Genomic DNA, 18,322 nt, shown 5'->3' with positions numbered 1-18,322 from the left:
GGTTTTCAGTGTTAAGTTTCTATTGTTAATTACGTTAGTAGTCTTAGTTCATGTCTACTTCATAGTTTCACTGAGCTCACCTGCTTCAAATTCTTACTGCCCAATGCCTAGGTCAAAAGTGGTAAGCACATGACACATGTTCCTTGCAGACATTTCATTTGACCTTGACATTCTCTCCTGATGTTCCCAGACATGGCTTCAAATTTCATGTATCAGAAAGTCAAAATCAGTACATTATCATTAGCACAGTATGAACTCTGTCTGCAGTCTTGACCTAAATTATTGTATTAGCATGTAAAACACTCTTCTTGTCTGCAGATATTTCTACTCAGAATATGTTGTACAAACTTCCTTCAGATAAATCTGCCTAAAGCACACTTCTCATTGTGTGATTTTACTATTCCACATGAATGTAATCATTGTCTATATATTGCTGACATGTGAAAATGTTTGGGAAGTCCTTATTAGTGAATTGACATAATAACTGCCTCATGACTTGTGTCTCTGAACTCATTGGTGCTAGTTTTGGAGGGTCTCCAGAAATCTCTTGGGAGCCATAGTTCTTCCCCGTGTGGCAGAATCCACTTTCTCCTATTTGGGGTAGAAATTTTCTCAGCTCTGGTTCCTCAGGCAAATGATCCCACCTGCTAAATTTTATCCACAAAATTTTCACAGCTTCTAATTAGCTGATGGCACCCATCATTTTAGCGTGAGAAAGGAGAGACTTTTCCCCTCATCCAGTTTTTGTCATGTCAGTGGGATTTCATTGGGAAAAAAAAGTAAGATAAATAAATATCCTTAGTCCGGTATTTTATATATTTTCGACATCTTTATTTTGAAATAATTTTAACTTAGAAAATTTTCCTGAAAACAGCCCTTAGAGTTCCTGTATCCTTTGTCCACCTTCCCCAAATTTTAACAACTTATGTAATCACAGTACAATTATTAAAATCATGAAATTAACGTTGATTCAATACAATTAACTAATCTACAGATTAGCCTTGTTTTGTAAAGTGTAATGTTCAAATATTAGTATGTTGGCTTTATTTATCCAAGTTTTGTTTCTACTTAATTTAAAACAAACATCGCACTTAGAAATAGTGATTGATCTTAATATTGATAAGTAAAATAGTAAAAGATCTAAATGTTTTCATTTGGTAACCATTTTCAAAATTTTTTCTTTCGTATTACCTTTTACTTATATAACTAACATTTATCTTAGTTAACTATTTGGATTTCAAAGAGCAACCTTCAGCCTTATATGATCAAACGTTCATGGGTCTTTGTTCTTTGCAACCTAAACACTGAGAATGTTTAGCAGAATCTTATAGAAGTCTGTGTGCAGAAACCAGAGTGTAATGTGTCTCATTCAAAGTGGAAATGAGGCCTAGAAATTTATTAGGAACTGAAGCGCACTTCCTCCCTCTCCCTCCCTTCCTCCCTCCCCCTCCCCCTACCGCTCTCCCTCTCCCTCGCTCTCTCTCACTCACTCTCAGTGGTCACAAGTTTTCTTATTCAGTACTCAATAGGATTTTTCCATTTTTTAATATATCTGCTATGTTCTTCTCTCTTGTTCAGACCTTTTCCTCTTCTTACAAATGGCCCCATAATGGCCACTGTAGTCAAAGTAGATCATTTTTCAGCTCTGTTATTCACCGTAGACTGGAAACTTCCCTTTGTGACTCTTTGTTCAAATTCAAAAGAGGAATGTGTTGAATCCAGTTTGTCCCAGAAACAGCAAGAGAGTGCAAGCCCTAATACAAAAGTACTTTTCATGTCTATCCTTGTGTCACTTTTACTGATGTCTCATTGTCCAAAGCAAGTTATATGGCCAAACCCAGATTCAAGGGATGGAGAAGTAGATTTTACCTCATGTTAGAAGTTGCAACATCACATTGAAAAGGGATATCATGCACAGATAGAAGAATTTATGACCTTTTTATCTATCACACTAATCTAGGAAATTGAGGTGTTTTGCTATAGAACATAACTATTAAGGACAAAAGGGGATGTGAGCAAATGTTTCCCAGTCAGGTTTGTGAATGGGCAGCTCCAGGTTCATATAACAAGGTCAGCAGTGTACTATACTTCATTGATATTGATATAGTTCATTTTATTAATAATTATGATCTCAACAAGAGAGTCATGAAATAGTTTGAGGAAAGTATAGAAGTGAAAAGTGCATAATGTATGTACAGTCAGTCGTTTGATTGTAATCTGATTAAGACCAGATAGCAATGACTGAAAATCATTTTCCCTGATGGCTGTTCTGTAGTATAGGTAAATTAAAGATGTGATACACTTCCTGGTATGAAAGAACCCACATTGGGCGAAAAAAAACCAAAAGATTAAAACACTGTCACAATGAACACTAATTGGGATCAGCACTGGAAAAAAGGCAATGTATTCCAGCTTTCTTTCTTCATAGTGGCCCTCAGGGGTTGAAGATGAAGTACATTTATTGGTTTTGCTAGAAGATTGCACTGGTACTGCCCATATTGCACTTTTATAGTGGGCAAATACAAGCAGGAAATTCCTGATAGTTAATATTTTGCTGTGTAAAAATAGTTCATTTGTACCTAGTCTTGTGAATCTCTCTTTTCTGGAATATTCCTCAGATATAAATATTAGAATTGGACATTCATGAAACAGAGTTCACTAGGAGGTCAACAGGATGCCACATACTTCTTTCTGTGCACTGAAAGATGCACATTGGTTCTGAAAAGCTTAATAGACTTTGAAAAAGTAAACACTCTATTCTCCACTCTGCTTAGATTCACTCTTGCAGAGAGACGGGATCCCACTAGTGAGCAGAAAATCAATTGCTGACTTTCTGGCATAGCATTAAGTTTTACTTAGCAGTAGGACACCATTATCTCTTTTGGAACCCCGCTGGCCTAGCCATTAGCTCCCTTTTCACCAAAAGGGTCAGGCCTTTGCTGCTTCTGAGTTAGAAGTTTTATACATTATACAGAAATGCTCTTGTTTCTAAAAATGGAATTGCATCTAGAAATGTGTTGGTATTCCTTAGAGGTAGCTGTTATCCAAGAAAATTTACAATGATGTAGATTATTATTGACCTCTACCTGACCCATTATATGGCTATATTAAATTCTGGTCTGCATAAAATATTGCTATTGCAATATTGTCAAGTGTTAAAAATAGCTATTTAAGTTCGAGTCAGATACTTTAGTTATTTAGTTATTCTCTGTCCCAGTTCAGACATATGGGCCCTGGAAACATGTGGCCTAAAGGTTGAGATTTTTGAGTTTAAAAGGAGCAATGAGCCTTTGATTTAAAAAGGAAAAATTATCCTATACCATGATATAATTCTTGTAATGAGGTTGGTTTTTTCAAGTATCATTTATTAATTCCAAAATCAATTTGAAAACCACTTAAATATCTTTTAATTTCAATACACTAATAGAAAATTGCTTCAACTGAGAGAAAATTGAACTAGAAATAACTATCACTTGAGTGAATACTGCTTTTACTTTGAAACAATAGTTGAAAGCAGTACAGTTATCCAAAATTTATTATACAGTACCAAATGATTCTCAAGATCTTTTGCCTTGTATATCTTTTTAATTATAAAGCTCTCTTTGAAATTTATGACCCCTCAAAACAAAAGCATATCTTGAAAAAGAAAAAAAGCAGTGTGGTTAAACACTGAAGAATTGTGAAATGTTGAAATCCTCCCTGATGAGTGTGAACTTCATTTTATTACCTCTGTGATTTAAAAAAAAAAATAAGCAGACACACACAAAACTTTGATGGGCATTTTTAGTAATTTATTTTTAAGAAGTCATGTTATGTATTCTGATTCCTAAATTGGGGTATATGAGACAATGTTTAGATTATTCTGCTTAAAAGCAAATGAAACCATTTTTAGGCGATAAAAGGACTGGTATATGCTGTATCAATTAATCATCTAAAAATAAGGGCCAGTTTTAGTTCTTATATTTCCTAAGTCTTGATTAATCCATATATAGCCCGTATCGTCTGATGACTAAGAGACAACACATACCTTAATTTCAGGTAGCTGTTTTCTTTCTGTAAGATGATACTTGGAAGGAAAGCTTCTTTAGAGTTAATATGCCTGACAATTCACAGCAGTAAACATATTAATCATCATTTAGCAACATACAAGTAGTCATACATGTAGTACACCTTGGGAGAAACCAGTTATATTTTCAGAGTATGGCCATTTTCACAAGAGAGAACACTGTTTCATTTGGAATGGTCTCGGAACATTAAAACCAACATTAGGCTGGAGCCAACTTGTACCAGCTGGTACAAATCACCCCAACACAATGTGAAACTGTTGCTAAACATGTACCAGCACACCACCGAGTTTTTCAGGGTTTTTCCCAGTTTTATTGAAAAATAATTGGTATACATCAGTATATAAGCTTAACGCATATAGCGTGATTATTTGAATCACATATATTGTATACTGATTGCCACAATAGGTTCAGCTAACATCTATCATCTCATATAGATGCAATGAAAAGAAAACAAAGAAGAAACAAAAAAAAGGACAAAAAATTCTTCTGGTGATGACAACTCTTAGAATTTACTCTCAACTTTTCTATATATTGTGTAGTGGTGTTAGCTTTAGTCTTACGTATACTTCTAAAACAAGTAGATTCTACGTATTATTTGGAATGAATATTCATCTTTTATTGTTCTTACTTTGGACCCTCAGTTTAAGTTAGCAAAATTAACTAGGCATTTAAAAAAGTCTTTAATCTTGAAAACCATAATCCATCTGTACTTATACATATTTGCTGTTGCATCAAACTGCATGGCCTAGTTCTCATTTATGTTCACATGGTTTGATTAGTGCAGGTGGAAACCCCCTCACTCCCCCAAAAAGATGCTTCATCTTACCTATAAAAACAGAATTTCCGCTTGATTAGTTTTCATTGTGAAGCTTGTTTTCACAGTTTCATATTGAGACAGTTACATGAAACTCATATTAAGAAAAGAATGTTTCATTAATTGCCTTCTAAAAGTAATCAAATTAATTTATTTCCTCAAAATAAGGACATGATTTTTAGTGTTTATCCATGAATTTTACATTTTTATATATATTATAATTGTCCTAGAACCACTTTTCACAATAAGATATTTTTGTAATTATCCATCTAGCATAATTTGATAGTTGAAGCATCAATATTAAAGACTGAAAAGTGGCTGTGGGTCACAGAGCTTTGCTTTAGCATTACTTGTTTTACTGCAGAATTCGATGAAAGGCAAGTATCTCATCTCAAGGACTTTATTATAGCAGTTATGAGCAAGAGCTCTTATAACATCATGTCACTTAAAATGTCCATACTTAGAATAGTTTAATTCAACAAAGCTCTTCCTTTGAGCTCCAGTAACACAACTCTGTTTTAGGAGGTATTACCCTGCAGTACAGTTGTTCACTTTCTCATATCTGAACTTCTCAATGATAGAAAACATAGTATATATTACATATCATCATAAGAGATTGGGATTCTGGCATACAGGAGTAACTCAATACCCATTGCAGAGTAAATGAATGATGACTAGGAGCAAAGGTTGGTGGTATAAATAAGAAATCCATGCATTAATAAAAGAAAATACCTAGCACACATTTGAATAGTCTTAGAAGACTTCATTGCATTGGTAGGACTTCCATGAACATTGAGTTCGTATATGGAAAGGACAGCAAAGTGATCTGGGCAAAGAAGACTCCATGAGCAAGGTTGCTGAGGTATAACTGATACATTTGAAGCTCAGTAGTGGGCCAGCTTAGTTGAAGCCAAGGCTCATAGAAGTTAATTCTGGAGGGTTGAGTGGAGAGTTGGAGTAAAACCACGTCATGGGGAAGGTTGAAAGTTTACCCCGTTGGTTATGGGAAACCACTGAGATTTTGCCTAAACACTTAATTTAGAAAGATTCCTCTGAAATAGATTGTGACGGGTGAAATTAGAGTTGAAGAAAAGTGAGAAAGCCTGGACTATTAGACTGTTAGTGCCATGAAAGTCTGTGTTATTTGCATGTGTCCTTGTTCTCCCCACCAAAATCTATAAATAATCTTAAGGCAAAATTATTCTTAAGTATTAAGTTGTTCTAGACCTTTTTCTAGGAAAAATAATACTTCTGAAATCTATGTTCATATTATGGAGATTGAGTATAGCAAAGACTCTCAGTTTTATCACCAGCAAGTACAAATCTATTGACTGGACTAGTCCAAAATGTGAAGAATTAGAGTCAAAATAATTATAAACATATACTAATACTTAGACTCATTGACAAACAAAATACAGAAGCAGAGTCATGAAACTGAATGCAAAAAAAGGAAGAAAAATATGCAGTGGATAGTTGAGAAATAAAAAGAATTTAAAAATTGTTTTTAGGTACTTCACTTCTCAGAGGGAATTAGTAATAGCTAACATTTGCCAAGCAGCACTACATACCAGGTATAGAACGTGTCATTTGCAGTTGTCTCAGCTCTGGCTGCTACCACTAAATACTGTAGTATGAATATACCACATTTTCTTTATCCATTTATTCACTGACAGACACTGAGGGTGTTTCCATATCTTCTCTCTCGTGAATAATGCTGCAATATATATGAGAATGCAGCTATCTTTTTGATTACCTGATACCTCCACATTCTCGCCAACACTTGCTATCTCTTGTCTTCTTGACGATAGCCATTCTAGCAGGAGAGATATATCTCTCACACACACACATAATGGGCTACTTTTCAGCCACAAGAAAGAAGGAAATCCTGCCATTTGTGACAACATGGGTAGATCTTGGGGGCATTATGCTTAGTGAGGTAAGCCAGAGAAGGACAAATATTGCATAATATCACTTATATATGGAAATTAAACAAGCCGAATTTATAGAAACAGAGTAGAATGGTGGTCACCAGGGGCTGGGAGGTGGAGGAATGAGGGAGATGTTAAAAGATACAACCTTGCAACTACAAGATGAATAATTTCTCTCATGTAGAGCCCAGTGATTGTAGTCAACAGACTGTATTATATACTTCACAGTTGCTAAGAGACTAGATCTTAAATGTTCTAACTACAAAAAAGAAGTGATAATTAGGTGATGCATTAGAGGTGTTAGCTAAAGCTGTGGTGGTAATCATATTGTAATATATAAATGTATCATATCAACATATGGTACACTTTAAACTTACACAATGTGATATGTAAATTTTATGTAAGAAGTGGGTGCCTTTTTAAAATTAATTTTTATTGGAGTATAGTTGCTTTACCATGCTGTGTTAGTTTCTGCTGTACAGCAAAGTGAATCAGCTAGACGTATACATATATCCCCTCTTTTTTGAATTTCCTTCCCATTTAGGTCACTACAGAGCATTGAGTAGAGTTCCCTTTGCTGTACAGCAGGTTATCATTATTTATCTGTTTTCTACATAGTAGTGTTTATATGTCAATCCCAATCTCCAAATTCATCCCACCCCTCCCTTCCCCCCTTGGTATCCATGCATTTGTTCTTTATGTCTGTGTCTCTATTTCTGCTTTGCAAATAATTCATCTGTATCATTTTTCTAGATTCCACATATAAGCGATATTATACAATGTTTGTTTTTCTCTTTCCGACTTACTTCACTCTGTGTCATAGTCTCTAGGTCCATAGGATGCGCGCCTTAAACAACAGTCATTTATTTCTCATCATTATAGAGGCTGGGAAGTCCAAGATCAAGGTGCTGGCAGATTTGGTTCCCCATAAGGGCGCTTCCTGGCTTACAGGTAGCCACCTTCTCAGTGTGTCCTCACTTGTCAGAAAGGGAGAGCTCTGGTGTCTCTTCCTCTTTTAATAAGGGCCCTGATCTCATCATGAAGGCCCTTTCCTCATAACTTCATCTAAACCTAATAATCTCCCAAAGGCCCCACCTCGAAATACCATCACGTTAGGGGTTAAGACTTCATCATATGAATTTTGGGAGGGGGAACACAAACATTCAGTCCATAACAACAGGTATTATCTTATTAAAATTTACAACAATCCAGTGAGAAGTACTATTCCTCCCATTTTGTAGGTAAGGAAACTAAAACAGAGATTGGTAAATAAACTTGCCCAAGATTAATGGCTATGTGTTTGGGGGTGGGGTAGGGTGGGGTGGCAAAATAGCCAGGATTTGAACCCAGATGTATTCCTAAGAATGATGCTCTTAATCCATCCTCTGAGTCAAAGTAGACTATTGGCAGTTTAATGATAATGGGGTAGCAGTAATGTGTAAGTATGAGTGTGTGAGTGTTTCTGTATGTGTGAGAGAAATGAGTAAGAGAGAGGGAGAGAACATCAAGAATGAGAAATACAGCACTAATTTACCATTTTCACTATGAGATATGGATGTGTGGTTCTAAAGGTGTAACTAAAGTAGCAATTTTAATCTGATTCTTTTAAACATGCCCACCAGGTGGTCATTTTGTAAACTCCCCCAGCTTTTCTTACAGTATATCTGGACAGTGAAAAACATCTTGCTAAAGCTAAGTTGGGCTCTGAGAGTGAAGTGCTAGTAGTAATGTATCCCCCTTTTTCCAGGAACCTCCCCTTAATAGTGAAGAAACATTTTGTGATGTTGACCAATAAACAAAGCTTGTTTTAAACAAGACTAACTTATGTGTACTTATGCACATACATACACATGCACAGAGAATATAAGGAGGAGTAATCTTATTTTATAAGACACTTTAGTCATGTACCAGTATTCTTCCTATTGAAAATAAGAACATATTTAATTGACTCAAAGGAAAAAAAGAGGAAAGAAATAATAAAGAAGTGAAAAGAGAAAAGAGTCAGGGGAAGAAAGCTATATTAAGGGAATTCTCTTGACAGCTGGTATGCTTTTCAGCTTTCCAATTTCTACTTCCTTGACAATATCAGCAATTTTACTATCATGAGCTTAATGACTTGAGAAATGTAAACTGGTTAGAAGGTGTCAAGGTAGAAAGGAAAATTTCCAAGTTTTTGGCTTTCTAATGAGGGCTTAAGTTGACAAATCTAAGTCCATTTTAGCATAATGGGAAGATATGTTATCAATTAGGAACATTTAGGTAGTGTTGGAGTAAAAAATTTCAATACTTAACCATCTAATAAGTGCTGAGATGGCTGCAGTGTGTTGAGAGGATACGATGGGTTTTAAAGACACTAGAAAGGGAAACACACACATATGCACACGCGTAGATTCTCAACTATCTAATAGAGGGGTGGGCAAACTTTTTCTGCAAAAGGCTAGAGAGTAAATATTGTAGGCTTTGCAAGCCAGGTGATCTCTGTCACAACTACTCATCTCTGCTGTCAAGGCATGAAAACAGCCACAGACAATATGTAATCAAATGAGCATGGCTGTGTTCCAGTAAAACTTTATTTGTAAAAATAAAGAAGGAGCTCGATTTTTCCCACAGGCCAGGTTGCTGACTCCTGATCTAATATTTTTCATATACTGTATTATATAGAGAGATATAGCTTCAACTAGCAAGCAGTAGTAATGGATGTGTATGTAACTTTATGCCTCAAATAGCTAAATGCATATCATATCATTTAAAATTTTTTTTAAAAAATTGAACATTTCTATATTTTATACTTTTCTGAAGCACTTATTTTATATTAATGTTTAATTCAAATGAAAGTCATTAAAATGACATGGCATCTTCATATTCAAAACTGCCTTAACTATATTCATGCCTGTCAGTGCCTTAAATAGAATCTGTGAACAATTCTCATAAAATAGCTCCTGAACTATGTCAAATCAACTTGGAAAATAATTTCAGAATATTTATTTACCACTTTTCTTACCACTTTTTCTATATATGATTGAGGCGCCAATATTTGTGTATGATAGCAAATTATATGGTAGTGGGTTGGTATTTATCCTAAGGAATCACAATGACATTAATAATTGGTGAGAAACGATCAAGTTCAAAGGAGGCAAGTGCAAAAAGATAGGGAAAATATGTTTAGATATAAGATGAAAAAGTTTATGTCTACCTATGCCTGATAGGAAAAAAGAACTACAGTAGATTTTTTTTTACAGTAGATTTTTAAAAAATATTTTAATCATAATTTTATAGTGATCTGCTATGTAGAATTGAATTGTTTTATGAATTAATCTTTAAGGAGTCTTTTGTTCTTGTTTAGGAATTTGAGCTGGTTCTCTCTCTGTCTCTGCCTTCCTCTCTCTGTCTAGAGAGACAGAGACATTGCTGTTAAAAACGTATTTGTGGAAACAGTGGTCCCACATTAATATCAGTACTCATTTTGCTTGTCATTACTCAGAACAAAAGGGTATTTGGTGCCTAAACAGAAAAGAAAATTAATGTAAAATTAGAGCGGAAAATAAACTTAATAAATATATTTTCCATTAGTTCTGTAATTTATTTTAATAAAGAAGGAATACAAGTTTCAATGCAGCATTGTTCTAAGGCTTATTTTGCATACCAGCATATGGATTAACGTTTCTTAAAAGAAGAGAAACACTTGTCATGGAGAAAGTTATGCAGTTAATCAAAGTCAAAATGACAAAGTAAGAAACATCAAGTAATTAAAAATAGCCTGGGAGTTTTGAAACCAAGATAAATTGATCTCATCAACTGTCTCAAATCTCCATCTCTAAAAGAGTAAAGTTATCATTATAAATAAAGTAGCACTAAATTTACTGTTCTAAATATTAAACTGTAGGATATGTGTGTAATTTGCTTCACTTAAGAAGTTGTCTCTCTTCTCCAATTATTTCTCTGTGGGTTTTAGATTAATTTTCCAGAGTTGATTCTCACTCAGGTTTAGGTAGTAAAATGTTGGAATAGAAAATGTGCCCACTCCAGTGAAGTCACTCATTACATGTATGGGAAATACATTGCAACAGGACAGTGGGAAAATGTCTCTCTGGATGGCAGTCCCCTTGAAGCTAATGCCAGGGGATGTACCTATCTTTTATTTAATTATTTAGAAGACATGTAGATGGGGCTGGGGAAGATTTTTGTGACTTATCAATCAGTTCCACAAATTTTAGTTAGCAATGCAAAATATGACATACTCTTCCCTCATGGATAGTCTAGCTCTCTTAACATTGGGTTTTAAAATGCTTTAGGGTGGGGACCGCCTTCTCCAAGCTCAGCAAGGGATTTTTGTCTGTTTCATTCTCAACTGTGTCATAGGCTCCTACAACCATGCCAGGCCCAGGGTAGATGCTCGAGAAATATTTTTGAAAGTAGCAATTGAGAGTGGTGCCGGGAGCCTCGCGGACGGGGCGCCGTTGCTCGCAGTTGGGCGGCGGCCGGCGCAGCCGTGCTCAGCGCACAGCGCGCCTTAGCAGCAGCAGCAGTAGCAGTAGCAGAGGCACCGCTGCGGTCACAGCCCCTGCGCTTGTGCAGCTGCCCTCGTTCTCTCTGCTCTTCCTCCCTTCGCTCGCACCATGGCTGATCAGCTGACCGAAGAACAGATTGCTGAATTCAAGGAAGCTTTCTCCCTGCTTGACAAAGACGGCAATGGCACCATCACAACAAAGGAACTTGGAACCGTCATGAGGTCACTGGGTCAGAACCCAACAGAAGCCGAATTGCAGAATATGATCAACGAAGTGGACGCTGATGGTAGTGGCACCATTGACTTCTCAGAATTTTTGACTATGATGGCTAGAAAAATGAAAGATACGGACAGTGAAGAAGACATCCGCGAGGCATTCCGAGTCTTTGACAGGGATGGCAATGGTTACATCAGTGGCGCAGAACTACGTTACGTCATGACAAACTTAGGAGAAAAGCTAACAGATGAAGAAGTAGATGAAATGATCAGAGAAGCAGATATTGATGGAGATGGACAAGTCAACTATGAAGAATTCGTACAGATGATGAGTGCAAAATGGAGACCTACTGTCAGCTCCTTTTGCCCCCCCTAGAAGAATCAAAATGAATCTTTTACTTACCTCTTGCAAAAAAAAAAGTTCATTTGCTCATTCTCTTTCTGTATAGCAAAACTGAATGTCAAAAGTACCTCCTGTCCACACACACACAAAAAATCTGCGTATATTGGTTGGTGGTCCTGTCCCCTAAAGATCAAGCTACACATCCGTTTTCCGATATAAATACTTGTCCTACCATAAGGAAGCACTTAGTGGACTCCTGGCAGGTCCATCTGCTCATGATTAACACACTGTTTGGGCTGGCCAGTTTTTCATGCATGCAGCTTGACAGTTGAGCACAGTCAGGCGTTTGTATTAAAAACGAAAAATGAAAAAAATTGAAAGCCTACTCAAAGGGGTTCTAGTTCAATTTGTTAGTATAAATTGTCGTAGCTGGTTTACTGAAAAGAGACGTTTAAAATTGGTTTACCTCAGGATGCTGTGGAGGATAAACTGACCAGGCATAGCCCCACTCGCAGGATGGCCCTCTTGTAACTTCCCTGTGCCCCGACTGTGGTGACTATGACACACCCTGGTGGCATGCCCGCGTGTGTTGGTTTAGCTTTGTCTGCATTGTGCTAGAGCGGAATGGGTGTCAGGCTATCACCATTCATACAAATTTTTAAAAAGAAACCATTATCAAGGGAGCATCTTTGGACTCTCCGTTTTTAAAACCTTCTGAACAATGACTTGGAGCCGGCAGAGTAGGCTGTGCCTGTGGACTTCAGCACAACCATCGACACTGCTGTTCAAGAAATGACAGTTTATGTCTATTCCAAGTTGAAAATGCTAGTCTTTTTTTTTCCTCAATAAAAAGACCATTAACTTAAAAAAGAAAGAAAGAAAGTAACAATTGAGTTTTACACTGCCAGTAGAAACTTAGGACAAATCCATTGTAGGTACTCAACAAGTGCCTATTAAATTAAGTGGAAGGAGCAATTACACATAAAGAACTCCTGCGCCACTCTCCACAATGGGCCTGTGAATTTCCGCTTGTCAAGCTGTGGAGTGTGTCCCTTTCAGAGTTTATATAGATTTGATTTTTACCCACATAATGAGAAGCTGGATGCAATATAAATGCTCTAAGAATGATTTACCTGGACTCAATATTGTCTTTATTACTTTAAAGGGAGGAAATAAAAGATAGTTTTAGTTCACGTGCCTATATGTCAAGTAAAATGTACTTTTGGCTTATAGGTATACATGACCTTATGATTACACTCCAAGAAGTTATTAACTAAGAAAAAAATTCAAGAAACAAAAATAATTGGATTTTTAGGTTATCGTGTTTTGTAGCCTAGTTGCAACGTTATTAGTTATCAAAAGAACAGCCCTTATCAATTACTACAGCCACAGAATTACATAGGGAGAAACATTAGGATCGTTGACTTCCAAATGGTTATAAGATTATCCTCAGTTGCAGATCACAGTGCAGTGGTACTCAACCTTGAGTGCAAGGGAGAATCACCTGGGGGAGCTTTTAGACAATTTTATCATCAGGCCCGATCCTAGCTTCAGAGATTCCCCAGTGTTACCTGAATATCTGCATTTTTTAAAGCAACGTCACGTGATTCTTTTGTGCAATTATGGTTGAGAGGTTCTTGTGGTCTTCAAATTATTTTCCTCAAATACCTCTAAAGGAATTTGAAAAACTATGTAATATCTCTCACATTTTAAATATAAACCATTTCATCATATATTTAAAGAATTGCAAAGAACATAAGCTCCTTTGTATAATATATGTGCTATAAATACATTCTTGTTGAAACTTTGAAGCTGGTTATTTTACTCATTTGATTTCTGGAAAATGTCCTTAAAATAAGATAGTCTGAGATAGAGCTTTTCACAGAGTTTGTTTCTCAGATAAAAATATGGCCTATCTGTTTTAATATTTCTTTAAGAGATGCTCTCAATGGACTCTTTCAAAGGATCAGTGCATTCTCTAACAATTCCTTTGTTTGATGTCCTGGAGGGTTTTACTCCTTGGAGCAATAGCCATATTGAGTTAACTTTTGTAAATGGTGTGTAAGATAGGGGTCCAGTTTCATTCTTTGGCATGAGAATATCCAATTTTTCCAACACATGGTAGTATGGCAAACAGACTATTAGGCATGACATCCCCTCGTTGAATCTCAAAATTGGCCAGCAAGTGGATTAGTAGTTGGGGATGAAGTAAGCATTTTTGAATTAGGGCAATGCATATACCACATGTCAGAGCAAGATAGGAGAAGTTTAAACTAAACAGACAAGCATCAATCTAAGTATACATTCATACCAGCAGAAGGGCAAAAATGGGCAAGAAACCAGGAAAGTAACTAGGAATCAATAGGAAAATATTCTGAAGTGTAGGAGAAAATAGGAGAATCAAGTAGTATAATTGTTCTGTAATCAACAAAACCATCGGGAATGAAAAATTATGATAAATGTGGCTAGAAAATCATTGAAAGATGCCATCACCAAGTAAGTGAGAATATGTAAGGCTCCCTTCTCTCCCACTCAAAAATCTTTCATGTTTTCACTTTAAAGCAAGAATAAATTGTCATGCATAGTAGATGAATACCTGCAGGCAAAAGCAGGAAATTGGTAGTTCCATCTTTTTGGTGTGGAAGTGGAAGGCAGGAGAGAGAGAGAGATCCTGACCTCTGAAATACAGTGACTGGTCAGAAAATTTACTCCTATTCAACGAAAAGTCACAGAATCCAACTATAGATGACACTGGCCACAGATATATGACCACAACTCCTGACTTTTTTACATCATCTCTTTTCTCTGAAATATTTTTAATAAAATCTTTTATAGACTTTTTCTTTTCGATAAATTTTCTTGCTTCTTGTTTTAACCCAAACAGAATCTCAACAGTTATCTCTTGAATGACTGAAAGTGTTTCTTAAGCTTTGAGTGCTACTTGAAGTATTGAAAGAGAACATTTTTAAAACTCAGAATATAATGTACACTTCAATGACTTTTTCAAAAGGAAAAGAAGCAGAGTGTTAATTTTTAGTTATATGAAAGTGTTGAGGCAGAGGAACTTTTAGCTTAAAAGGCTTTACTCTTGAGCATCAAAATAAATGTCAAAGTCCTGTGGTATTTAGGAGCGCATATTTAAAATTACCCCTACCCCAGAAATCTGGATAAGGGTTAATATAAATAACATATAACAAAATATTAATTTAATTAAGTAGTTATCCAAAGCTTTATCACAAATACATAATGTGAGTTCACACTTGAGGCCCTTACATTTTCATATTGCATGGCATTTGTCTTTTTAATTAAGAAAAAAACACACTTCTATTGCATTGCCATGGGGTTCTTCATTTCATTTCCTATTTAAAAGTAACTTCATTTCTCCTTTTAATTTAATTAAAATTGTGAAAATTATGAGAGAAAAAAATGTTAAAGAAAATCCTGAGTCATCACTCTTTCCTTCTCTAATTATTCACATCATTGATGAATGTGTGTCTAGAGCAAAACACTGATACCACTCACTGGGTGATAATGAGCCTTTGCAAAATTTTAGATCAGACATGCAATGAAATGTATTTATCCCTTTAAAGGCAGTGGAACACTGAAAATTGGAGCTTACTTGCTTTGAGGAAATTAATACAAGACAAACAACCAAAGTATTTCTTTCCTTACTGACCAGTTCTTAAAAATTCTAGAAACAAAATTTTCCTGTGTATAGAAGCCCACATTTACCGCCCCCGCAAAGGAAAAGCAAAAATGTTTTCTTGTAACCCTGGAGTTAAAACACCTTACAACATCCACTCTAAGTTGAATTTGGTGAAAATATTTTGTTGCACTTTTTGGAAGTGGCACAACATTTTGCTTTTCAGAGATCCCAGTTTTAAAAAATGAAAGATGTGCTAAATGGTATTTGGTTTCTAATCATTGCCCAAGTCAGGGCAAGTTTGCTGGGACAGGAGGGCAGGGAGGTTGGGGTGCTAGTAGTGATGGCTAACTGCTAGAAAACTTATATTGGTGCCATTCCGTTGGATGGCATACGATTTAATATGGGCTAAGACTTTGGTTAAAGGAAAGTTGTTTACTTGGAAGTGTTCCACCAGGATCTTCCCAAGTTATAGAATAGAAAAATGGAGAAATGAATCATTCATTTATTTTTAAAAAATATTTATTTATTTATTTGGCTGTGTCAGATCCTAGTTGCGTCACGTGTGCTTCTCTCTAGTTCTGGTACACAGAGCACGCACTGCAGCATGTGGGATCTTAGTTCCCCGACCAGGGATCGATTCACATCCCCTGTGTTGGAAAGCAGATTCTTAACCACTGGACCACCAGGGAAGTCCCCATTCATTTTTTTTTTTTTAAATATCTATTGAACCACTACTAAATGCTATGAACTATGCTAGATGTGGTGGATACAGTAGCAACAACAACCAAGGACATGACAGTCATGGCCAACAGAGATTGCAAAGGGGCCTATCTCTAAAAGAAGACTCCAATGTTTTTAAAGCTTTAATAGCACTCACTTTTTATTGACCTTTTAAGGACTCATTTTGATTAACTAAAGGGAATGGAAGAACATTTACATACATGCATATTTTGATCATTATTTACATGGAGTAAAATATTTTCTAATAATACTTGAAATTGCATTAAAAAACTTTTATAGAAGAATCTTGAGCCCAAACCATTCCATTAAAATAAAATTTTATTATGCAATTTATACCAGCTTTTATCTGCCTCTCTTCTGAAAATTTCAGTCATACACCATAAATATTTTATGGCAGTAAGTTAGGTAACACATTTGAATAATTAATTCAGCATCCTGAAGTCTGAATCACTGCCAGATTGATATAAGAATGTGTGTGAGAGGGACTGTACTACTTGGGTAGTCAAATAACACACACACACACACACACACACACACACACACACACACACACACATAGTGCTCAAGTGGATCTTTGGACCACCTCAACATTGAAGAGAATAGTAGTTGGTGATTACATGATGGTGATATTATATTACAAAAATCCATATTTTAAATATTTTCTTTAACTAGGACAATTACTTATAACAATTTGTATTTCCCTGATCAGCATCATCTAGATCCGGGGTCAGAAAACTTTTAATGTAAAAGGCCAGATAGTAAATGCTTTTGGCTTTGTGAGCCATGCAGTCTCTGTCACAACCACTCAACTTCAAGCCACTGCAGCATGAAAGGAGCTGCAGATAACAAGTAAATGAATGAGCATGGCTGTGTTCCAGTAAGACACAATGAGACTGATTTGGCCTGTGGTCCACAGTTTGTCCACTACTGATCTAGACAACATAAAAATTGAAAGGAGGAAAATATGGTTTCAATTTTAAGAAATGGGAAAGTGCTTCATTGAAGAGGTAGCATTTGGGACAAGCTTGAAAGCTGGGAGGATTTTGGTGAGCTGAGATTGTGATATCTGGTGGAAGGAATGTGCAGAGTTTAAGAAGCAGAATTGTTATGAATACCAAGTGTTCTACTATGGCAGAAATGTAGACTCTGTAAGTAACTCTCCATGAGGTTCAAATATAGATTTGCTCCTTTTGGACAATGTTCAGTGCTAGGATGAGGAATTTGAACCTAATTTGATAAGCAATGGCAAACTGTTAAATATTTTATATTGCAGAGGGATTTTATAGCAACCACACTTGAAGGTAGTCCATCTAGAAATGGTGTGCAGAATACATTAGAGAAGTGAAGGACTGTGAGCAAAGGGACAGATGAGAGGACTAACATAATAGCTTAGAAAGGAGAAATGAGCACCCTGCTTATTGGGGCAAGACGACTTGTAAATAAGGGCTGCTAAAGTGAATTGTAACATTTTAATGATTAACAACTGGGGACTTAAATTATTCCCAAGCTTTAGTCCCACCATATGCAGCAGTCCCTTTAACTGTGTCTGCTTGGTTCCTGTTTCTAGAAAATTATTCAATAAAACATCTGTCTTCTATGAACCCTGTCTTCTGGCTAAGTCATTTCCTGGAGATAGAAACCCTGCCTAGATTCCTGAGGCCCAGTGCTTCTAGACCTCGCTATCTTGTAATAATTGCCGCTATGAACTTTCAAGTAGTAGTGTCAGCTCCCCTGACATTAGTTTGTAACTCCCTGGCTGGATCCTACTGCATCTCAGCCCTTGTAGCTTTTTGCCTTAACTCTCACTATAGAAATTCGTATTTTGGGGGCAGTGCTGTAATGATCATACTGACTCATAACCATCAACCCTGTGGTTGGGCAAATTGTCCCTGCAGCTGTTGTGTCCTACTATGTCAAATAAATGCCATGTCCCATTTCTGCCTACTCTTTTCTCCTCTAAACAACCACCCATACCACAGACATGAATCCTGAGATACGCCGTTCTTCAGCTCTTTTTTTAAAAACTCTAGACTAAGAATTATAGATATTTGATGTATTCC

At 36.2% G+C, this 18,322-nt stretch overlaps 2 protein-coding genes across 2 annotated transcripts in view; both read left to right on the top strand.

Moving 5' to 3' along the window:
• IL1RAPL1 (interleukin 1 receptor accessory protein like 1) overlaps nucleotides 1-18,322 on the top strand; it is a 626,403-nt gene that overhangs the window by 143,283 nt on the left and 464,798 nt on the right. The gene's annotated exons all lie outside the window — the stretch shown is intronic.
• LOC130842198 (calmodulin-like) lies at nucleotides 11,426-11,908 on the top strand. The gene has a single exon (XM_057718846.1). It carries the CDS (start codon nucleotides 11,426-11,428, stop codon nucleotides 11,906-11,908), a length of 483 nt encoding a protein of 160 aa, XP_057574829.1.

Source organism: Hippopotamus amphibius, chromosome X (genome assembly GCF_030028045.1).
Source record: "Hippopotamus amphibius kiboko isolate mHipAmp2 chromosome X, mHipAmp2.hap2, whole genome shotgun sequence".
Classification (NCBI taxonomy): Eukaryota; Metazoa; Chordata; class Mammalia; order Artiodactyla; family Hippopotamidae; genus Hippopotamus; species Hippopotamus amphibius.
Note: the sequence above shows the minus strand (reverse complement) of the source record. Positions and strands in the feature narration are given on the sequence as shown.